The sequence below is a fragment of the Psittacula echo genome (assembly GCF_963264785.1).
Source record: "Psittacula echo genome assembly, chromosome: 2".
Lineage (NCBI taxonomy): Eukaryota > Metazoa > Chordata > Aves > Psittaciformes > Psittacidae > Psittacula > Psittacula echo.
In genome coordinates, this window is record NC_137737.1 from 120068622 (window position 1) to 120094232 (window position 25611).

General features: G+C 39.6%; 1 protein-coding gene across 1 annotated transcript in view; it reads left to right on the top strand.

Annotated features, from left to right (window-relative positions):
- Positions 1-3120: 3120 nt before the first annotated feature.
- Positions 3121-25611, top strand: part of RP1 (RP1 axonemal microtubule associated) — a gene marked incomplete at both ends in the record, with an annotated part of 187407 nt that continues 164916 nt past the window's right edge. Inside the window, 3 exons of the mRNA XM_080609709.1 lie at positions 3121-3759; positions 5072-5243; positions 21774-21937. Of these exons, the coding sequence (XP_080465835.1) occupies positions 3121-3759; positions 5072-5243; positions 21774-21937 (975 nt within the window). The remainder of the gene's footprint in view (positions 3760-5071; positions 5244-21773; positions 21938-25611) is intronic.

Here is a 25611-nt window from a genome sequence, read left to right on the forward strand (position 1 = left end):
TCACCACCAGCTTCTCTTTTTCTGAGTCCAGATCTTCCTCCTCTGCCTTGCTGGGAAATGCTGCGGGGTCTCCTGCATCCTCCTGCGGCTCGGGCTCACGGGGCTCGGCAGACGGCTGCTGGGGAATGCTCTCGGCCGCCGCGGGGCTGGGCTCGGCTGTGGGGCTCGGCTCCTCTGCCGCCTCCTCCCGCTGCTCGGCAGCCGCCTCCTTCCCTTCCTCGGCAGCGGCCTCCTTCCCGGCCTCCGGCCCCGCTCCCGCCGCCGCTTGGTCCCCGGGGCCGCGCTCCCGGGCCGCTTCGGCCGCCGCCGGCTCCCGGGGCCGCTCCCCCTCAGCTCCCCGCAGCCTCACAAAGACGGAGGCGAGGACGAGGGCCAGGACAGTGAAGAGCAGTGGGACGGCCAGGTACAAGTCCACGGCCACGTCCATCCCGCCCTGCTGCCGGAGCCCGCCCGTATTACAAGTCATTACCATAAAGTACAATGAAACAAGAACCTTAGCCCAAGGCCCACACTTGATAAACACTAACACAGCAAATACCGGCTCCAAGCAAGCTACGACATACAGAAACTGTGGTATCAAAAAGAACAACTTTGAGAGCCCATAAATCAGCATTGTGCCTCAGTCAGATCTGTTGTTATCTCAACCCTTCCTGCCCCACGTTGGGCGCCAAAAAGAGCTGTCGTGGTTTAAGCCCAGGCTGTAAATCAGAACCAAGAAGTCCACTTCCCCCCCCACCTTTCTTCCCTCCGCTCCTGGAGGAACGGGGAGGAGAATCAAAAGAATGCAGCTCCCACAGGTTGAGATAAGAACAGTTTAATAACTAAGGTATAACACAAATCACTACTGCTACCACCAATAGTAATAATGATAAAGGAAATAACAAGGAAGAGAATACAACCGCTCACCAACCGGTACCTCACCCCCACCCTGCCATGATCCCACCCTTCCGGGGACTCTCAGTTCTACCTCCTGGGCATGACGTGCTGTGGTATGGAATACCTCTTTGGCTAGTTTGGGTCAGGTGTCCTGTCCCTGCTTCCTCCCGGCTTCTCCTCCTCCCTGGCAGAGCATGAGACTCTCAAAGTCCTTGGTCAGGGTAAACATTCTGACCAGCAACTGAAAACATCAGCTTTATCAGTATTATTCCCAAGGTCGAAAGTCAAAACACAGCACTGCACCCGTAGAAAAAATGACTGCTACTGCTGAACCCAGGACATCTATGAATATCAGTATAAACAGAATGCTGCATGAAACATAAAATGGCTGATTCAAATTGTGTTCTTAGTCCTAGCTCACCTGTCAACCTCTCAGTTTAGAAAAGTAATAAAAATTTAGGCAGCTAATGAATGCATGTGTCAAAAAAGATGATCAAATACAGCTTCCAGTGATTTCAGTTGAAGTACAGCTCCTCCTTAACAAAGAAAGTAAGTCAATTCATTAGCCATCATGGACAGGGATATATAAGTTGTTGCAGCCAAGCCTGAAAATGTTTTCCTTCAATTCTTTAATTAAATATGTGCAGATTTTCAATTTATTTGTATTTTTATTTATTTAATGGAATTGTGATTACATAAATCAATCTTTGTGTACATCATCCTACTGCAGACCAGTTTGGTTATTTTTCAGTTTTAGCACTTAATGAGAGTACAATATACAGTATAAATAATGCATTAAAAGAAGATTTTTTTTCCTGTTCTCTGATCATTGTTCAAAATAATGAACATTTTAAAAGTTATTAATGCTTAGTGAAAGAAAAACACCGAAGCTTAAAACAGTGCATTATTGGAAAAGCTGTAAGAACACAGTAAGAAAAAATCTTGTCAAATATGCCTTTATTTGAATCTTGACTGTCTTGAAAAATGGCAACATTTTCTTATCAGTTTCAGAACTGATGTATGTAGTAGTGAAATAGTGAAAATATTGCTTTCCATAGCTTCATTAGGAAAAATACGTAGTAGCCAGAGAGTTTATTTCATTAGTCAATATGGCAGTTACATCAAGGTGACATTGTCAAAGAACTAATTTATATAATTTTGATGCCAAACATTCTCTGAGATTGCTCTATTGCTTTCCAGTAAAACTCTACTAAAACTGCTTCCTTGAGGCTTGACTAGCCATTTCTATCCTGTGTTCCTGTGTTCCAGTCAAAGCAAACCAATCATTAAGTTAAAGCAATTATTTTATTCATTTAAAGGTTTTTTATTACAGTATCTGTATGTAGACTGAATTCAAATGGAGAGGTTGTAGTGAGACTACTCTATCTTCAAGCATCAACAGTAGTGTTACAGTTGTCAGAACTAACCTGTATTCTAGAAGACTGGTATTTAAATGTTTTGATTTAAAGGCTACTTCTACTGAAGGATATCAGATTTTTTTGTTGTTGTTTTATAAGGGATTTAAAGACTTTTCTCTTACTAAAAAAGATATTTGTGATCAGTAGTTTTTTCCTCAGTGTGAATGCAAATATTGTAGCAGTTTATGTATCATGAAATATAAAACTTGTAATAGAAAAACAAATGCTTTGTGAATTTATGATGCAACTTAATTCTAAAACATATTTTTTGGACCTTCTTCTGCAACAATTTACAGTGTAGAAAATCTGAAGCCTTTTCTCTGACTCCAATGAATTTGCCCTGGTGTAAAACTAGTATATGAGATCAAAATGATTTGTATTGTCTTTCAGTTCTGTTATTTTGGACTGAATATGGCTCATGCCTAGGCACAGACTTCTCCCTGTTAATAAAGATTTTTCTAATATCTCCAATATAAAATATTGTCATTAGCTTTATTCTCAAGAAAGAAAACTGGACTGACTACCTGCCTCCTTCTAAGGAACGGTTTCTTGTACCAAAATGATAAGAGATTTGAAATTACGCAGAGGAGTTTTGGGAATACTTGCAAATTGAGCTATGCTAACTTAATCTGACGGTACTGGAGTCTTTGTGGAATTTAGAGATAACAGCTTGGATCCATCTAAATCCAATGATTTTTGGCACAACTTGCTGCTGCTGGTGTCTTGTAAATTCTCTTTCTGTGCCTTTCAAAATTAGGACCATGTTATTACTAGTCATAAGAAAAGCTTTACACACATCTCCTCTTTCTTCCAGATTGCTGTCAAAATGAGTGAAACACCTTCAACTAGTTACTCGGTGAATCAGCCTAACTCCTCCGAGAGTGAACAGAGTTTAATCATGCGCCATTTCAATGTTACTGAACCTGTTGTGGCAAAACGAATCTGTTTCTATAAAAGTGGAGATCCTCAGTTTAACGGGATCAACATGGTGATTAACAATCGGTCTTACAAAACATTTGATGCCTTGCTGGATAGTTTATCCAAACGGGTCCCATTACCTTTTGGAGTAAGAAATATTAGTACACCAAAAGGGAGACACAGCATCACCAATTTGGAGGATCTTGAAGATGGAAAATCTTATATTTGCTCCCATCAAAGGAAAATGAAGCCCATCAACCTGGAACAGGCTAGCAAAAAGCCACTTCCCTGGCAGATCAGTAGGCCTGTCAGTGCTCGCCGTCGAGCTGTGCAATTAGCAAGGGAAAATGAAGATGGATTTGGCCATCGAGAAAGTAAAATAACAACTCCCAAAAAGATGCTTGTTTTCAAAAATGGAGATGTAAGACTCAGGCGCACCATAGTTCTGGGAAAGAAAAATACACAAACTTTTGAGGCCTTTCTGGATTACATGAGTGAGTTAATGCAATATCCAGTTGTGAAACTATACACCACTGATGGCAGAAAGGTGAGAATAAAGATGAGTATGTACAATAGGATTGCTTCTAGATTAGTTTTAATTACAAAAGTGATTTTATCAATTATAAGCTTGGGACACTGGCCTGGTGTAAGATCTGATGTGCTGAATTCCAGCTATTTCTTTTCTATGCCTTTTCCCCTTCAGAAAAGTTGCTAGCCTGGAGAAAAATACTGAATTCTTGTGATCAGAGAGAAGCAAGTGAGGGCATTTTATTTTAAGCCATCATGAAAAACCACTTTTCTTAATCAGGCCTCTTTCAAGCATGCTCTCAATTCTATATTGTTACTCATTTGCACAGAAACTTTTAATGTTCTAAAAATAAGATAAGTAGCGTCTATTAGCCAAACATATTTTATCATTACACAAATGCAGAGTGGTTTGCCATTAATGACTTGGAACTATGACATCTGTTGTCTAGTACAGATTTCAAACTACGGACCAAGTTCTGTACCTCTAAACCTAGATGACACAGATGTAATAATCCTGATTTTCAGCTCACATGCAGTTTTATATAATTTTCTCTTACTTTGTGTTTTATCTGTGTGTTGTTTAATCACAGAAAAGCACCTGTGATTGTACCTAACAGGTATCTAGAAAGGGAATTCCATGCAGAGTTCAAGGAAAATTTGGGGTTTATCCACTGTTTGGTGAAATTCTGCATTAAGTTAGGAAACTGTCCATGTCACCTCTAAGTCAATGAAATGCAGTTCGCAAGCCTTATCTTGCAATATATTTTGACACAAAAATTCAGAACTGAGACAAGGCTCTGAGCACCTTGATCCAGTCCGACCTGTTTTAGGCAGAGGATCAGACTACGTGACCTTTTCCAGTGTATATTGTTCTGTGACTGTGTCCCGTTCCTCTGTGACTGTACAGGTCCAGTACTTGTGATGTATTCTGAATAACCCCATTCTTCCTCCAAATACATGTTCATATGTATACCTACCTCCAAATGCATATTCTTATTTTGTGGCTATGAAGAGTCACTGTGAAACGATGAAACCAAATTACATATGCAAACACTTAAATTATAAGAAAATTTTCATGTGCATCCAAGTTACTTCTTGAAGTCTTTTTCTAATGTATTGATATAACAAGATATACTCTCACAGAGGTAGAAATTGCCTTATAGAAACTGAAAAACTAATTCTGTGCTGTAATGCATATTTAATAGCTTGCTGCAAACTAATGTAGAGTCTAAGAAGTGAAGATATTAAAGTATGGAAACGATAAATCTCTTACATTATTGTAGTGGTTACTAAGGCAGAGAGTTTAATGCTACTTTTCTTTTTTTTCCCAGGTTCCTAATCTTCAGGCCCTAATATTTTGCTCTGGAGCTGTAGTTGCAGCAGGGAGAGAGCCTTTTAAACCAAGCAATTATGATTCTCTTGGGTATTCACGGCCTGCTAAATTGCTTGGAATTGCAAATCGTGTGTACCCAAAAGCAAATGCCAAGTCAGAGAGTGAAAACAGTAAGTTCTTTGAATTAATTTGTATTTTATTAATTGGTTTATTTCTCTCAGCATGAGACATAAACCATGACAATCTTACTAGGATCTACAATATTCCAAAAGGCCATCTGCTTTGACTGCTTTATAAGCGTAAGAAAGATCAAAGTGTTATTGTCCTTTTTAAAATGTAAGTTTCTAAATACTCAGCTAGTATGCATATTTTCTTTCAAACAGACTTATTTAGAACATGGGTGCAAATCTGTAAGTATATTTCATATTAATGCATTCGATTGTCATTGTCAAATTTTTTGTGTCATATTTAATAATGGCAGTGGTAAAGAGAAACCTCAGGCCACTTCAGGGTTTTAACTAACTGAATTTCTTGAGCAAAATTTTTGTGCAGTTTTCAGAACTTACCTTAGCAAGTAGAAGTTTGACTTATCAATGTCATGACTTTCACTTTCCCATGTCCCATGCTCCACATAAACAGGTAAAACATTATAGCACCCTTTCACTCACAAATTCATCATGTTTTTGAAGCTGCTTTTGTCTAAACAGAGTGTCAGCCTGTCATGGTTTAATCCAGGCCGTAAATCAGAACCACGCAGTTTCTACTCCCCCCCCCACCCCCAGAGGGATGAGGAGGAGAATCGAAAGAATGCAACTCCCACAGGTTGAGATAAAAACAGTCCAGTAACTAAGGTATAACACAAATCACTACTGCTACCACCAATAATAGCAATGATAAGAGAAATAACAAGGGAAGAGAATATGATACCACCCGCCGGAAAAAGAGCCCGACAGAGAAGAGGACGTGCCCTTCCGGGTAACTCCCAGTTACATCCCTGGGCATGACATGCTGTGGTATGGAATACCTCTTTGGCTAGTTTGGGTCAGGTGTCCTGCCCTTGCTTCCTCCCGGCTTCTCCTCCTCCCTGGCAGAGCATGAGACTCACAAAGTCCTTGGTCAGGGTAAACATTCTGACCAGTAACTGAAAACCTCGGCTTTATCAGTATTATTCCCAGGCTGAAAGTCAAAACCACAGCACTTCACCAGCTACTAAGAAGGAGAAAAACTGACTGCTGCTGCTGAACCCAGGACACAGCCTTTAGAATCATAGAATCATAGAATAGTTAGGGTTGGAAAGGACCTTGAGATCATCCAGTTCCAACTCCCCTGCCATGGGCAGGGACACCCCACACTAAAATATATCACCCAAGGCCTCATCCAACCTGGCCTTGAACACCGCCAAGGATGGAGTATTCACAACATCTCTGGGCAACCCATTCCAGTGCCTCACCACCCTCGCAGTAAAGAATTTCTTCCTTATATCCAATCTAAACTTCCCCTGTTTAAGTTTGAACCCGTTACCCCTTGTCCTGTCACTCCTTTCTTATATCCTTGTGACTGTAATATATATTTTTTTGGATAAGTTTGGGAAAAGATACACAAATACGTACTTTCCCTTTAGGTTACTGATACAGTTGTGTTACCGAGAAGGTCAGTAAGAATGTGAAGTGGCCAGTGAATGATCAATGACATGAGGAGCTGTTGGAGAGAAGTCAGGCTAGCTGAATAGCCTGAGGTTGAGGGGAACAAAGTGCTGCAGTACCAGAGCTTTAGGTCGTGTGGGAATCCCGAGCATTAGGGCAGAAATACTGTCTAGGGGGAACCTTGTTTAATACAGAGGTATGTAGTACTCTTGATAGAGCTGCATGCTGTACTGAAGAGTCCAGGGAACGTTGTAATTGTTTCTGTACTGAGGCTTTCAACAGCAAACTTGGCTGTGTTCCAGAGCACATTGATGTATGAGGGACTTGACTTCCACTTACTTGAATGAGTTTCTTCCACATCCCTTGCAGTTTATTATGTCCCCACCAAACTTGTCATTTTAGTTTTTCTCAACCTTCATGTTCTTTGGCTTGCACAGAACATGAGAATGAAAGCTCTACAGAAAAAAAAAGTCCTACCCAAATTTTGCTTTGAGACGGAGATTGTGCTTTGCAATGGTAGAAGTTGTAAATAGCTCAGAGTCTGATAAGCTCCCTCTTCTAATCCTTAGTTAAGGGCAATTACAGAAAGAGGGAGAAAAAAACCCCAACACCACCACCATCTTTTTGTCTTTAACCTGAGAAATTCAGAAGTATCCTGTGTAGGAGACATCACTGCTGAAGTAAGAGCCTGAAAAATCAAATTTTGTTCCAATTCCATTTCTTGAGACAGAGAGTGAGATTTTTATTTTGGGAATCATAAGGTCTTGTCTGTGTTAGAGGAGTTAGTACAAACTTTTATTTCTGATTCAGTTCATGGTAAAGCATATGCCTGGGAAACTTGCTAGGCACTCTGCCTGAAATTATAGACTTGTAGCTATAATGGTAATATGCTAACTGTGAAAGTTTTGATATAAGACCATTTGTGACTCGCTTGACATAAAAAAAAAAGAAAAAGCTTAAATTCAAGCGATGTAGATAAGGTAATATTACATGTGTTAAAGACAAGTGAAACCTGTCTATTAGATGATTGTTTCTACATATGTAGGTACCAGTAGCAGCTCTGGATATATTTGTGTGGGTATACCTGCACTGTTTCCCTTGCACATGCAGAACTTTTTGGAAGATAGCAAAACCTTATTTTTATCTCATGTTCTTTTGTCTCATCCCTTCAGTGACAACTGCTAGAGAGAAATAGATTTTTTTAAAAAGCCAAGTTATTACAAACATATTTTATTAAAATATTAAGTTATTAAAACCTATTTTGGGAGTATTTAATATGTATGTAAACACTTATCGGGCCATACTATTCGTTGAATCTGAAAGTATTTTCGCTGGCTTTGCTGAGTTTTGTGTCATCGTCTACAGTACTGTAGCATAAAGTGCATCTCAGAATGTCATGATTTAAATTCAGATTTTATAAGAAGTTTGAGAGCTTCAATATTTACTTCCTTATAGAAGGGCAGTCCAGGGGATTGGATCTGAACCGTTTATTCCTGTGTCAATGACACTACTCACAGTAATTACTCATATGCTGTAGATAGTTGGATTAAGCCCAGGAAGATACATGTTCACCTTGACTGACACATTTTAGCACTAACTGTAAGAATTAAGGCAAAATTATTTCTTCACTAAGACATGAAGAAGACGTGAAGTTGGCAGCTTGAAGCCCAAACAAGCAAGGGCTTGTGAATCCCTTGAATGGTTTAGGACAGCCCCTCAGCTCCTAACTATGTATAAAATGAGAGTATTTAGTACTTTTTTAGGCTTTGGAGCTTCAAATAAGACTGTAGCTCTAGCATTAGAAGAACCTATTGTACTATTGTACCTATTTTGACTAATTTTTCTCCTTTCTTCTTTTCTCTTCCTTTGCTGCCTATCTGCTGTCTCACCATCTGGATCCTTATGCATGATATTTGTCTGCTCTAATTTCCATCTACTTGAATGAATTTGGGTTCTTTCAATGTAATTATTGCTAGTGAGAGCTGAAATAGGCTCTGGCTCAAGATCTCAGGTATTCTCAGTTTCTTCTGATAAAGGGTCCAGCAATGATAATAACTTGAATGATAACAACTCAGATTCTTCCTGTATTCCTGCCAGTCATAATGGCATAGGAGGAAATCAGTCAGTTACTGGTGAAGACTTGTCATCTGTGGCACAGTACGAAGATGACATTGAGAAATCTGTTCACCTTAATCAAGATGGCAGTATCACAGTGGAAATGAAAGTTCGATTCAAAATTAAAGAGGAAGAAACCATTAAATGGACAACCACTGTAAGTCGTGCTGATAAAAATACCACCACTTGCAATTCTGCAACGCATGCAGAAGACTCCTTATCCAGTGTAAATGTATCAGAACATATAAACCCAAAAGATGCTCTGTTTTTGAAGAGCTACAACAAAGAAGGAGACTCATTACAGCAGTTCAATGCAGAAGTGTCAGACAGAGAATCGGATTCTGCTTTAAAAACTGCTGGTTGTAACACCTGTATGAAGAGCAATTCTGCAGATCTAGATGTAGGCAATGTACCTAAGGATAACATCAGGCCTCGCTTTTATAGGCCTCCTACCCCCGGGCCAAGGCATGTTAGACAAAAGAAAGCAGTAGTTGAAAGTGTCACATTGGTTTCTGAGAAAGAGGTTCAGGAGAAGACAGTAGGACAGTTTTCCTACAGTGAGGAAATAAAGAATGGAGAAAATAAATCTGAGTATTGCATGGTGGCTCATTCAAGCAGAAAAAAATCAAGTGTCAGTAATCCAAAGTTTAGTGAGATGAGTGACAGTGGGTCATTTAAACTTTCTTCAGAGAATATAAAAGAAGAAATGTTTTTTAAAGTAATCCACAAAAATAATGATTTAATAGAAACCACAAAGAGGAATACATTAGAAGTGCCAGATGAGGACGAATCAGCACAGAATATATTAAAGAAATCAGTTGTCGATCAAGGTACATATAATAGTTTGGTATCAACCTGCAAAACTAACATCAATTGTTTCATACCATCATCAGAAATTTACCAGGCAGCCAGGCCAGCCTCAGCAGACCACATCCATAAGTCATGTGATATTAAACAAATTAAAAGATCACTGAGTTCTTTCACTCACTATTCAGAATTCAGTCAGTCAGTAGAAAAAACACAACGTAAAGCTTCAGATATATTGCCTATTTCTCAAGATGCAGTGCATTCAGCCTCTGCTGGACATAGCCAGATGAAGATGATGGTACCTCTATGTAGTAAAGGTCTTACTGACAAAATAAATCCAACAACTAAGTTATTTCCTACTGTACCTGAAAGTGAGAATCAAACCAGTGTCAGGACTGAAACTGTGACAGCAACACACCTCATTGGTGACAACCAATCTATATCTTCCCTCACCAGAAAGAAGAAGAAGAAGAGAAAATCATCTAACTTCTTGGAACAAAGTACATATGAAGATCAAAAAGATAAAGGAATTTCAGGGATAATTAAAAGTGAGGGAATGCATATCACAAGCAAACCTCCGCAGGATTCCACAGCAGAGGCTATGGATAATTATTCTGAAATGCCTCAGAAAAAAGGAATGGAATTTTTTGTGAAAAACGATGATGGCTCTGTCAATTCAGACAAAAGTGTAAGTCCTGAAGATGAGTTCTACCACCAGGATTTAGTGGAACAAAATGGATTATCATCTAATAAAAACCCAAGAAGTAATAAAAAGTTGTTTGAGGCAAAATTGAAGTCAGGCAAAAAAAATAGTGTAGTTTCACCTGCAAAGAATAAAGATGGTCTAGTGACAGTTAATTCAAACAATGAATCTGAACATAGTCAGGATACACAGAGTACTGAGAAAGAAGGCACACATCTCACAAACAATTCTTTTGAACAGACATGTAACACATCAGTGATTTCAAAACCATTGTCAGAAGTGCCAGAGAATATTGATGTTGAAAAAGAAAAGGAGGAGAAGAAGGTTTTGGAAAACTTCCTATCAAAGAAAGAGAAAAAGCAAAAGGGGATGAAGAAAAGTCTAAGTAAAGGGGCAAATAAGTTAAATATGTCAGCGAATGCCATCACACTAGAGGCTCTGAAACAAGAGGATTTTCAAGAGGAGGGGGTTGAGCATTCACTTGAAAACCATGTCCAAACTTGGCTGAAAAACTTTTTACCAAATTCTGTCTTACCCCCTATACATAAAAAAGAAGGGAATGTAGAGAACAGCAATGCCTGTAGTTTTCCTATTGATGCTTCTATAGATAAAGAAACCAGATCTATCACAAATAAAGGATATGTGACTGGAAAAAACCATCTGCTTGAACATAATCTAACAAAAAGAACATTAAAGCCTATTTGTGATTTGGGAGCTTCAGAACAATCAGGCAGAAATTCAGATGCAAAACAAACTGACCCCTTTATTCATGCTAATACAACTATAATAGAAACAGCCAAGTGTTCACTAAAGTCAGAATTTTGTTGTGATAGTAAGCTACACTTGCTTCATGAAACATCTGACAATGATAAAAAGACGTCAGAAGCTGATATTCAAGATACCAACCTACGTCAAAGAAAAAAATCTGAAGTTGCTGTTCAAGTTGATTGCGCAATTGTCAATGAGAAAATGGGAATTGATGTTAAGAATAATTGCATGTCTATCATGTTGCTGCATGAACTACAATCAGCTTTGCTTGGTCTTCAGAAAGAACATAATGGATGCGTAGGAAAAGCTTGCACCCTTACTGATCTTTCCTCTTTAGCTTTTAGTTCTTCCTCTAATGTCCTCCTAGCTTGGCTACTTGTACTGAATTTGAGAGAGAATTTGATTGGGACAGTCAGAGATGATATGCAAAAAACTACATGTAGTTGTTCTGAAATATTTACACAGTTACAGTTTCTGAAACAAACTACAGTCATAGAAAAAGTTGATGAACTGAAGGCTGCCTTCTCGCATTTTCAACAATCAACAGAAAATAACTTATTAACCTTTGGGAGGGAACCCGAAAAGCAGGACTCCTCACATTGCCAGGAGAATATGCCCATGTCTGAAATTCATAATGGTTTATGTCTGCATGAAAATGAAAAGTCAGTGGAACCTTGTGTTCCAAAGGACAGTGAAAATTCTGAAGAAGCTCTAAAACTGGCTGGTGAATTAGAAACCTGTTTTGATATACAGAAAGATCTTTGTATTGAAGCAGAGAATTTAGACTTGAGTGCTCTCCAAACACAGCTAGATAGTCAATATACCAATACAAATTCAAGTACCTATAGCCTTGCATCAGCTATAAAGCCACATGAAAGAAAGGAAGAAATGCCTGATAGCCTACATAAAAAATCTCAAGAGGAAAATACTAATACATCATTCACTAATGAAGAGTCAGAAACTTCGGTAGAGCCTAACTCAACAGTTTATAGCATAACTTCTAATGATAAACATAATATTTTAGAGCAGGACACTTCTGAGTTAGAATGTGAAAAAGAGATACATGTTACTACTGATAAAAGTGAAGATGAGAAAGTTGATCCCGAGTCAGCGGATAATGACAAAACCCCAAATAACCAATTTAAACTTGCCACTGAAACCTCTGTAGAATATAATAATGAGGATTATTCTGTATGGGAAGACAAAGAAGATGCAGAAACTGGTGAGGAAACCTCTGAGAGGTTATCTACCGTCTCTCCATTATCGTTTTGTTATGAATCAAAGCAAATTACAGAATGTGATATGAGCGAAGGAGAACAGAAATTGCAAGTAGAAGAATCAGGTAATAAAATGTGTTTAGACACTTCTCAAGTAAAAACATGCTTAAAAAGTCCTGCTACTTCAGACTGGTCTGATTACAGACCAGATACTGAAGAAAGTGATTATGACTTCAGAGCATCCAGTGGTCTGACCAATGAAAGTGAGGAGGAAGCAATTCTTGAAAAACATTATAACACTGGCTACGTAAAAAGAACTATTGAACGACTTTATGGCAACACAGAAGCTTCATTTAAACCTGACTTTCACAAAGGATTTCCTTATATGTTGAAAGTATTTCAGAAAGATACTGAAGAATTCCACTCTGCAGTCGTGGAAAAAACTATTTATTTTTCTCAAGAGCCTATATCTTGTTCTGGTGAGAAATTGTCACATTCTTCACTACTATCAGAAGAATTTGCAGTAAACATAAACAAAGATGACACTATATCGAGACAAGAAAATACTTCTTTACCAACACCACAACCTACTCTTAACAGAGAAGAGACAAGTTATACTATTGACCATTCAGGGGAATCTCCAAAGCAACATCGTCAACCTAGTGTACCAGCTAATGAAGATGAAGGAATATTGATAGATAAAGGCAAATGGCTTCTCAAAGAAAATCATTTGATAAGAAGATCGCCACCTGAACGGGTTGGAATGTATGGTAATTTGGATACAACATCAACAGACACAGTCCTTGATACTAACAGTGATGATGTTCCATACTCGCACTTTGGCAATCTGAATGAACACCCAGACCTCAATGAAAACTCTTCTTCAGAACTTGAAGACATGGCTAAACCCTGTGAAAATTTTTGCAACTATTTCAATATGCCTCATAATAGTGATTCAGACCCCTTTCAAGATGACATAAATACAAAAAGTAAAACTAGCTTCAACGGTAAGATCACTTCCCTTCCCGCAGCAAAGAAAGAAAAGAGCAAGCCATCTTTTACACATTGTTCCACACAGGCTGATACCAATTTTTCACCTTTTGCATCTGTAGAATTTAGATTGCCTGACAACAAGGTACGTCCATTGGAACAGCCTTTAAGTGACGAACCCATACAGTCCCAGCCGACTGATCCTAGTAATGCTAACAGAAGTGCTCCTCAGGAAGAAGATTCTCTGGATAAACTCCATGCTATATGTGGCCAGCATTGTCCAATACTGATGGTGACCGTAACACCAATTAATGAGGAACAGAGAGGGTATGCCTACCAAAAAGCATCTGATATTGAGAACCAGCTGACTCTATGTTTGTTGGCCAAAAAAAGTGAACGTTTACAATGGTCAGGTAAAGATTTAATAACAGAAGAATATAATCATATGACTCTGAAGAATAACTGTATCAACAAGATTGCCAATAATATTTTTAATAGGTTTTATGCAAATAACACCCTAGATTTTATTAGTAACTTTGGAATATTTTTATCATCAACTCTGAAAGACACAAGCTGTTTAGAGAAGTTACATGTTACAGAGGACGTGAATGTAAAACCCATGGAAGCCATCAAACATCAAAGTAATGTATCCAAACACATACCCAGTGATCTTGTGATAGGCACAAATAGTGAGCTACCCAATAGAAGGCAAAAAACATGCCAACCTCTAAGAATAAGCCAAATTGATATTGTTGGAGAAAAATATTCTCCCAGGTTGGCAGACCCAGCAGAAACCCGTCATTCTGAAACATTTCTGAAGTGTAACACTTCTTTAAATAACATTGAACATAATGCGCATGAGAATCTGAAAAATGAAAATACCTTTCCTCCAGAAGAAGAAGAAGAAGAAGAGAAAGAAGTTTGCTTTTGTACAATGGACAATGGAAACAGTAAAGATGAGAAAGACTTATAACAGAGATCTTGGAATTTCTACAATATTAGGTTAGTGAAAACATCTTCAGAAAAAAATAATAAATCACAAAATAAACTGCTGAACGACACACCTAGGAAAAATCTTAATGTGAATCCAGCCCAAACCTAGATAAATATAAATCACAATTGTATATCTCTGCTGAAATACATATGATTACTTAGAGTTTTATGGGAACCAACATAGAAGGAAAAGCTGTTCTAAGACAGTGATTTCTGGGTTAAAAAACTTTTTCCCTGAAAAGTTATCTGTTCAGAGATATTCAGATATATACCAAGATCTAATTTGTAGAGAAACAACTACTGCTTGTTAGAACAGAGAACTGAAATTTGAAATACCCACCTGAGTTCTAAGATAAGATTCCTATATTTTGTGACATTTAAGAAAGGGTTTAAGAATTGCCTTTCACTAGAAAACCTTTTCCAGGAACAAAATCAAATGATACGTTTAATTTGAAATGAAAACAAGGAAATGCTATTCAAATGCTGTAATACAATGAAAAATAGGAAACAGAAGTCATGTTAATTTTATATAGATGAACATTATAGAATTGCTATTTCAGATTTTAAAGGCCAACTTTGAAATATTTATGTGCGTAAAGAGATCTTTCAGTCTGTATATAGGATCATCCAGATCCCAAACGAAGTTTGTGTCTTTTACTGAGCAGATACTAAAAAAGGAGTGTATTCGTTGCCACTGGGATTCCACAGGAATTGAGAAAGTAGACTCTGTGTCAGTGGACTTCCTGACTGCCCTTGTCATGATCCCTTCTGAGGCAGTACAGCTTACTCTCTCAAATTTTTCTACATACACTATGAGTTTTAGTTGTGTGTTTTTCTTTAATCTCTGTACTTTTAAGGTGATCCATGTCTTTTATTTTTTTGTTGTTGTAAATATGTCATACGGTAAGAATCTAAAGCATGTGTAAAATGTTTCAGGCTCTTTCAATCTGTTATTAGAATTCATTTGGATACCTGTTAACAGCATTTTTTAATATTATATATGTGTAGTAAGCACTTTACCTATGGTTTACAATGAATGATTTTAAATGTAAAATTGGAAATATTTAATGTATGTTGTTACTAGACAGAGTATTTCAGTTTGTTGGTTGGATTTTAATTCCTAACACTGCCTAGTACCTAGCTTCAATGTCACTGAAGTCAGAGAAACACCTGAAGAAGGAAAGGGTTGTTTTTTCAGTTAGAGAATGGGACTTTGGCCATTCTGTAATCTTGGAGGCTGTGTCTGGACTAACTGGCATGTACATGCTGCTTTAAGCCCTGGATTATGATCCTTTGCTTATCCAGACTGGGACTTAATTAAAGGATGACACAAATCCCTTTTGGCCCAGATGCTTTGACTGTCTCCTTGTGAGACAGAAGGCACATGGAGGGGAAGCAGGAGTTAGATCTGGTGCAAAAGAGGGTTTACAGTATAGATAGGAAACCTAGACACACTTTTCAGTACTTTTTAGATGTCCAGTGGCAGACATATTTTCCCGTAAATAACTGTTATGTTTCTGTTGTTTGAAGCAGCATATTCTATGTAATAAACTATCATTACAACCCTAAAGCAACATGTATCATCTAATATATTTCACACCAAATAGCTGTGTGTTATTCCTTGAGCTGGCCTTGTTTCTGAGGTTCTTTCCTCCATCTTTATGGGTTTTTTTAGCATTCTCCTTTTCATGTTTTAGAACAGCTCCAGATGAAGAGTCTCAATGGTGGTTTTTTATCTTTTTACATGTCAATACAGAAATAAAACCTATATCTGGAAAATTAAGCTCAAAATTACTAGGATCCAACTAAATGCCATATAGCATTTTGAGTACCAGGCTTCTATGCTGTAAATAGTATCTAAATGCTAGATAGACATATTAACAGCTTAATCTCCATCACTTGCAGTCTTTCTGTTGGATTCACAGCACCTTGTGCTTCATTCACAGCACTTGAAATTTTTCAGATTAAGGTTCAATAACTTCAGGAACCTTTAATCGGTTCTCATAGAGTTACAGGGAAAACTAAGTGCTCAAAAGATGAGATGTGAGGTACTGCCTGATGTTACAATTAGCAGAGACCACAGCAAGTGGTGAAATGTTTGTTGTATTAACTGCAAGACATGCTTCTGATTTCAGTACGTGAACTGAAAGAGAAGGATTAAAATGGTCAGAACAGGACAGGACAGAAGGTTGACAGTTAAATGTACCATACTGTCATATCATTTACAGATTCATTAATGGTTCAGTGAAGATATAGACTATTAAGTGGTTGAGATATGCAGATAAAATAGAATTGTTTCCATTAGGTAAGATTGGAGAAGGCTGAAGAGAGAACCTCACAATGCTGGTGACTAGAGCAATGTACTGATTGATAAGGAGAAAAACACCATGAGGAGTAATATGAGCTACTTTACATAGGTAGCTTAACTCTGCAAATTAACTGCAAAAAGCATAAAGTCTTTCTGAATAACTCAGGATAAAATGACTTATTCAGTGACAAGGACAGATATTAGGAAGGGATTCTATGTGTGCATTGCAAATAAAAGACAGACTAGGGACAATGTGAGCCCTTTCCAAAAGCTAACGGGAGAACTGGCTACTCTGAATTTGGAGAAGGCTGAGGTTCTTAATGACTTCTTTGCCTTGGACTTCACTGGCAAAGGCTCTGACCGCACCACCCAAGTCTTGGAAGCTGGAGGCAGGGACTGTAAGAACGAAGACCCTAGGCCCACTGTAGGAGAGGATCTGGTTCGAGACCATCTTAAAAGCCTAAACATACACAAGTCTGTGGGACTTGACGAAATCCATCTGCGGGTCCTGAAGGAGCTGGCGAATGAAGTTGCTAAGCCACTGGCCATCATATTTGAAAAATCATGACAGGTGAAGTTTCCGATGACTGGAAAAAGGGAAATATAACCCCCATTTTCAAGAAGGGGAAAATGGATGAATAGGAGAATTACAGACCAGTCAGCCTCATTTCTGTGCCTGGCAAAATCTTGGAGCAGATTCTCCTGGAAGGCATGCTAAGGCATGTGAAAAACAAGGAGGTGGTTGGTGACAGCCAGCATGGCTTCACTAAGGGGAAATCCTGCCTGACCAATTTGGTAGCCTTCTATGATGGGGCTACGGAACTGATGGACAGGGGTAGAGAAGCTGATGTCATCTACCTGGACGCAAAGCGTTCAACACTGTCCCACACGACATCTTTGTCTCTATATTGGAGAGACATCAATTTGATGGGTGGACCACTCAGTGGATAAAAACTGGCTGGATGGCCGCACGCAAAGAGTTGTGGTCAATGGCTCAATGCCTGGCTGGAGACCAGTAACGAGTGGTGTTCCTAAGGGATCGGTGTTGGGACCTGTCTTGTTTAACATCTTTGTCGGTGACATGGACAGTGGGATTGAGTGCGCCCTCAGCAAGTTTGCCGATGACACCAAGCTGTGTGGTTCGGTTGATACGCCGGAGGGAAGGGATGCCATCCAGAGGGACCTTGACACGCTTGTGAGGTGGGCTGATGCCAACCTGATGAAGTTTAACCATGCCAAGTGCAAGGTCCTGCACCTGGGTTGGAGCAATCCCAGGCACAGCTACAGGTTGGGCAGAGAAGAGATTCAGAGCAGCCTTGCGGAGAAGGACTTGGGGGTGTTGGTCGACGAGAAAATGAGCATGAGCCGGCTTCAGTGTGCGCTCGCAGCCCAGAAAGCCAACCGTATCCTGGGCTGCATCAAAAGGAGCGTGACCAGCAGGTCGAAGGAGGTGATCCTGCCCCTCTACTCTGCTCTCATGAGGCTGCACTTGGAGTATTGTGTGCAGTTCTGGTGTCCTCAACATAAAAAGGACATGGAACTGTTGGAACAAGTCCAGAGGAGGGCCACGAGGATGATCAGGGGACTGGAGCACCTCCCGTATGAAGACAGGGTGAGAAAGTTGGGGCTGTTCAGCCTGGAGAAGGCTGCGTGGAGACCATTCAAGGCCAGGTTGGACAAAGCCTTGGGTGGCATGGTTTAGTGTGAGGTGTCCCTGCCCATGGCAGGGGATTGGAACTAAATGATCTTAAGGTCCTTTCCAACCCTAACTATTCTATGATTCTATGTGTGAAGAACAAGATAGAAAACAATTCAGGAGACATTCAAGGGCATTATATAGATTATACCAATCTTCTAGATTCAATTCAATTTTTGTCTTGCCATTATTAAAAAATAAATAAATAAAAAAGACGAACATAGCACAGATCACAGTCCCAGGAATATTCAGTTTGTCTAGTTTAGCCCCCAGTTATCTATCAATAAAATCAAACATTCTCTCAACTTTTTCTCCTACATGAACAGTTCTCCATTTCCTCTAATCATCATGTTTTTCTCAGACCCTTTCCTAATTTCAGTATTTATTTATTTTTTATTTTTAGTTAATAGAGCTTCATGCAGTATTTGAAAGATTGTCTCTCCAGACTCTGGGACACTGACAGTAAAATTTATCTACTTAGAAATCTCGCTCCTGTATCTGATAGTTGCGTTGACGACTGACTCTACTTTTTCTAAGTGACAAAAGCCCTATTCATGGCATTAAGTTTCAGTAGTGTTTTTAAAATGCATTTCCTTGTACTTTGTGCAGTTATATATTATCCTTTTACTACTACTATGGATTTTCTGATCCTCTTATACTTTGACAGTTCTTAGCAGCTGTGTTACAGGAATTACCTACTTTATGCAGTATATTGATGAAAATATGAAATCCAGATAAATTCCAACACTGATTCCCGAGAAAGTTACTAGTATCTCTATAAACTAATACTTCACATTTTGGCACAAATATGTTATTTCCCATCTAGCTAGTTATTTTGTTTCTCTACAGTCCTGGGATAATCCACTTCTCCATTTTAGCTACTGATTTCTCATATATCATTTGGATAGATTAAAGCTACTGTAATTTCCTTGTGTACAAATATGAATTCTTATAATTAGGGAGGAGATCAGACACTTGAACAATGCAAGTCTGATACCTTGTGCCATGTATTTACAGTAAACTGATGCTAGTAATTTTTTCTGTTTAGCTGTATATATTGGGAGATAACTGTCCATTCATTAAAAATTGTTCAAAAACATTACCTAGTGTTGCTTTGGTGTAAGATACATGGGCATTGGTACTATAGCTGCACATTCACAGTAGTTTCAGAAAAGTGCTGCTGTAAGTGTCTATTTAAAGGTGAGTAATGGTCTACACTTCAAATTTCTCATGACAATAATGCATTTTAGATGTGTGCTCTTAAACAATATAACTTCTCTCAGATTCTGTCTCTGTCTTGTAAAATTTTCACACTTGCTACTCCAGTCATGGACCAAGAAGAGTTTTTTTTCAAAGAAATAAGTTAATCTCAGAATGCTTTTGTGGAATTTCAAGGTCCTAAGGTTTATCCTCAAAGATAAACTAAGATTAAGTTAATGTCTCCCCATCTCTCAAAGTATGGGAGAAGATATTTGTTTTAATAGTTACTGATTCTAGAATACTGCATTTCCCAAGGAATGTGTGTTTTAAGCACACAGCACAATGGGCACACAAAAGTAAAAAATTCCTCAAATGGTGTAGCCTAATGGTTATAGCAAGACACAAACAAGACTTATAGAGTCTACCATCAAGAATCAATAATATATTAGATCTCATAACATGCTTTTACAGTGCCTTTTTTTTCTGCCTTTTATTAAAAGCAGTAGTAATTATTCAAACATATTGCTAACTGGTATGGAGGACATATTCTCAACTCATTATTTTCTAAATACAAAATACTGCCATGCACCACACCAAGGTCAGCCTAATTATCAATTTCTGAGATGTCTTTTCTTTTTGGAGAAGACTAAACATGACCAAGTGAAAATATGCATCCTACCTCATTTTTTCAAGAATGTCATAAAAAACTTAGCACAAATCCTCAAATCATTGGTTTCATTAGCCCTCAAATACAAGGGGTAACGGGTTAAAACCTACACAGAGGAATTTTAGGTTGTATATAAGGAAGAAGTTCCTTACTGTAAGGGTGGTGAGGCATTGGAATGGGTTGCGCAAGGAAGTTGTGAATGCTCCATCGCTGGCATTGTTCGAGGTCAGGTTGGACAGAGCCTTGGGTGACATGGTGAGGCGTCCCTGCCCATAGCAAGGGGGTTGGAACTACATGATCTTAAGGTCCTTTCCAACCCTAACTATTCTATGATTCTAAATATTCTGCTGCAGAATCATTCTTTGTATCAGATCAAAATCCATTGACTCCTTTAAGAAAATACCCATGGCTAGCACTCAGAATACTTAGTGACACCCGAAACAAAAGTCGTTTTGCTGAACCTCACAATAGAACTGCAGGATAGCTTATTGCCTGGGGCTTAAGACATACAGATCTCTTTTAAGTATCTCAAATAGTCAATAAACGCAAAATTCAGCATATCGTGATGAACTCACTCATCATCACTATATTATTTCTTAGTGTTTTAGCTATGTCTTAGTGTTTTAGCAGGATCAAAGACACTGTGGTGGAGGGAAAAGTCAGTAATACAGGTTACATATGTAGCACAGATGAGTCATCAGATGATAGAGGGCTTCCACAGTCAAGCCTTTATTACTGCCGCTATATTTTAAAGGAAGCTCTCTCTTAAATCAGTGGTGGAAAACAACCTTAGCAAGCTTTGGGGGGCTGTGTGTCTTCCTAAATGTGTACCATTTGATATGTATATCACCTAATTATAATCATTGAGAGTGAGGGTGTTTTTGTAATATTCCTTCCTGTTATCAGCCATCCCTCAGCGATATCATTTCCCTTAATTCCATGCCATTGATACTCAGCTCCCTCTAAACCAAAGCTTAAATCAAAATACTTTGCCTTGATAATTATGAAATTTAACCATGAAAAGAGTATTTGTATTTAAGGGTATAATTCAAGAATATATTGGTAATCCTTCTGTGCATTCCAAATAAGCTGTCGCCTGTGTAACATCTTGTGTAACATCACACCTTGGCAGAGATACGGCACCTTTCATTAAGAGGTCTCTTTCAGCAGAGCTAATGGGCTTTGAGAGACCCTAATGCTTAAAAGTCATGAGTTTGTAATTCCAGAGCTAGCTGAATGAGAGCCCTCATGGCTGTCATTGAACAGACCTGATGTATCCCAAGGAAACAGAAAGCAGTGTTCAATATGGTTTAAGACAATATTTCAAAACTGTTTGAAAAGTGATCTTGCATTCATGCAAATTTGACTTAGTCATATGGCATATGCAGAGTAAAAGATATGAATGCAACCAGACCCTTCTTGATTTTTGTGTGCCCAACGTAGCAAACTCAACGTTTACCTGCTGTAATTTTGTGAAATACTTATTTCTATATCCATTGACACCATATTATTTAGAATTTCAATTACTGAAATGCATTTTGCTTAAGAATCTTGAGTTTAAGTAATTCAGTGAGTCTTTTCATCTTTTGATAGCTCAGAAATGGAAGGTGTCAGTCCTCACCAGTGATATGCCATCTGCAGGAACAAGCTCAAAGGTTTATATTACATTGTATGGGGATCGCAGCAGTTCAGGGCCCATTTTTCTTGATGGAGAGGAGGGAAAATTATTTCAGAGAGGAAATGAAGACATCTTCACAGTAAGTAATATATATTCATTGTGTTGCTCTCTTGTATCCTGCTAGATTGCGTGACATTTCAAAATGTATCTGATGGCAGTCAGTTTTTTTATGGTACACGTCTGAAAACAAGCAACAGGACTTAAATGTAGAACTAAATTTAGTACTCACTTTCCCACTCACCTATCCAAAGCTGATTCGATTCAACATATTTCTTGTCTGTTTAAGAAGAACTGCTGGTTAATTTACATAATGCCCAAGAAAGTACAGGAAATAGAGGACAACAGATGCTTGTTTAGTTTTTAAATTTGAAATGGAGCTACAATATTAAAAATGAAATGAGGAAGTGAAGAATTAGGACATGGAGTAAATTTTTAACTTTTATACTGGTTATGTATTTAAATAATGGCAATTTTTATACCTGTAATGAAGTCTGCCTATCTGAAGCTGCTTCTGCTCCCAGCTACACAAGCAATCTTCTCCCCCAGCAGTCTTTTGTCATGGTGCTGTAAGTGAGCCAGAATAGGTCTCTTATCAAAAGCTGCATAGCCTGAGTGTATATATGGAATTGCCAGTGAGTGTCTCTAGCAGATGTCAGCTATAGGGCTGTGTAAAGAAACAAGTGCTTCCATTGTTAGTATCCAGCATAACAAGTCCCCTTCGAAGAAAAGGTATTTAATGGCAGCATTGATGAAGAGTTCACTTTTTTCACAATAGCCTTGTAGCTGCTTGGTATGTAGGAAACTCAGTTCTGTAGACCTCTTCAGCCTGATGGAGTTTCACAGAAGAATCCAGCACCTCAGATAATAAAAAACCCTCCTGATATAAAGATGGAAGGAGTGGATAAAATAAGTAACCAGGTGCCTGACAGGTAAAAACACCCTCTTTACAACAGATGTTGGCTCTGTTCTCTGCTCCCATTATTGCAATTAATTTCACCTCTGATAATTTTTAACTGCAAAGTATGGAGGCACTCCCTGGCTTGGGACCGAGGGTTCCCCTTAGGTGAGTAGCCATAGCACTGAATACAATTAAGGAGTGCCTATTCTGAAATGTATAGAAAGAGAAAACCCTCTCTGCTTATGCTTTATGCTAGATCTTTCTTAACTGGTCTGTCCTCTCTTTTCTGTCTCTTTATTTTTTGTAACACTGTCGTGGTTTAAGCCAGGCCATAAATCAGAACCATGCAGTTTCTACTCCCCCCCTGCCCCCAGAGGGATGGGGAGGAGAATCGAAAGAATGTAACTCCCACGGGTTGAGATAAGAACAGTCCAGTAACTAAGGTATAACACAAATCACTACTGCTGCCACCAATAATAATAATGATAAGAGAAATAACAAGGCAAGAGAATACGATACCGCCTGCCGGAAAAAGAGCCCGACAGAGAAGAGGACGTGCCCTTCCGGGTAGCTCCCAGTTACATCCTGGGCATGACGTGCTGTGGTATGGAATACCTCTTTGGCTAGTTTGGGTCAGGTGTCCTGCCCTTGCTTCCTCCCGGCTTCTCCTCCTCCCTGGCAGAGCATGAGACTCACAAAGTCCTTGGTCAGGGTGAACATTCTGACCAGTAACTGAAAACCTCGGCTTTATCAGTATTATTCCCAGGCCAAAAGTAAAAACCAAAGCACTTCACCAGCTACTAAGAAGGAGAAAAATTGACTGCTGCTGCTGAACCCAGGACAGTATCCACCCCTTATTCCATACCATTCACGTCATGCTCAGATCCCACATTTTCCATATACCCTCACTCTCATCTCAGTGCACTGTTATCTTAGTGCACGGACCAATTCCTATAAAGCTGCTGAGTCCATTCGGTCCATGATGTTGGGCTCCATCTCTTGTAACAGTCTTTCAGGGCAGGAGAGGCTGTGTGCAGTGTTGGATTGTTGCCTGCTGATGCTGATCGTTCCTTTACTGTAGAACTCGTCCGGTTCTATCAAAGTTCATTCTCTGTTGGGATGATGGTTGGAGGGAAGTCAGGGCCAGTCGCTGGTGCCCTGCAGACTTCTAGTTGATGGGCTATAGCAGGCAACAGCATACAATTGAGTTCATTGTCTGTTTTCCCCTAAAATCAAATCCCCTTGAGGTACGCATCGGACTTCCCCATCTTCCTGCATTACCCACCAAGTATATCCGGGTCCCTGAGCAAAAGCAATCCCACGAATGGGTTTGCCTTTACCTGAAGCAGGAATAACCCAGACTGTCTTCCCCAGCAAATTCTTCATGTGCACCACAGGAACTTTGTCCCCCTCTACAATATGTAAAAGTTCTGACTGGGCTGGGCCAGCCCTGTTGGCAGATCCTCTGGTGTTGACCAACCAGGTGGCCTTTGGTAAGTGTGTATCCCAATGCTTGAAAGTCCCACCACCCACTGCTCTCAGTGTAGTTTTTAACAGCCCATTATACCGTTCGATTTTCCCAGAGGCTGGTGCATGGTAGGGGATGTGATATACCCACTCAATGCCATGCTCTTTGGCCCAAGTGTCTATAAGGTTATTCCGGAAATGAGTTCCATTATCTGATTCAATTCTTTCTGGGGTGCCATGTCACCACGAAATCTGTTTCTCAAGGCCCAGGATAGTGTTCCGGGGAGTGGCGTGGGGCACAGCGTATGTTTCCAGCCATCCGGTGGTTGCTTCCACCATGGTAAGCACATGGCGCTTGCCTTGGCGGGTTGGTGGGAGTGTGATATAATCAATCTGCCAGGCCTCCCTATATTTATACTTCAGCCATCGTCCTCCATACCAAAGAGGCTTTAACCGTTTGGCTTGTTTAATTGCAGCACATGTTTCACACTCATGAATAACCCGGGCAATAGTGTCCATTGTTAAGTCCACCCCTCAATCACGGGCCCATCTATATGTTGCATCTCTGCCCTGATGACCTGAAGTGTCATGGGCCCACCGGGCCAAAAATAATTCACCTTTATGTTGCCAATCTAAGTCCATCTGAGCCACTTCAGTCTTAGCAGCTTTATCCACTTGTTGGTTGTTCTGGTGTTCCTCAGTGGCCCGACTCTTGGGTACAGGGGCAATCGATATTGGTACGAATTGGTCGTCTGGTTTAGCTGCAGTCATTATCACTGTGGTTTGAAACAGTACTTGTCACTGGGGGTGGTGTAGCTGCTGTGCTTGGAGCTGGGGTAGCTTCGCTGTCTGTTGCAGTCGAAGTTTGAGTAGTGGCTGTACTTGTCGCTGGGGGTGGTGTAGCTGCTGTGCTCGGAGCTGGAGTAGCTGCGCTGTCTGTTGCTTTGCCCTCAGATCCAGGGACATTTCTTTCCTTTTGAAGGTGCTGGATAGTGTTGAACAAGGCCCGGTAAGCATAGGCCAAGCCCCAGCACGTTGACATGATTTGTCCCTCTCTGGTATGACCAGGGTGACAACACACCTCATTTAAGTGTTTTACTAATCCTTCTGGATTTTGCACTTGTTCAGTGGTGAAATTCCAAAACACTGGAGGGGCCCATTGACCTAGATACTTGCCCATGCTATCCCACACACCCTGCCACTCATGGCTGTCCAGCCTCGGGGAAAATCTCTCGGTCCCACTATATCATTGTCTAACCCCAGACAAGACCCAAACCTGACTCTGCTTAACTCTTGAGATCAGGCGTAATGGTTGTGGACAAAACACACTCTGTATGCGTGCCAACATGGTGATCCCCATCACAATCAGCAAACAGGTCTCAACAATA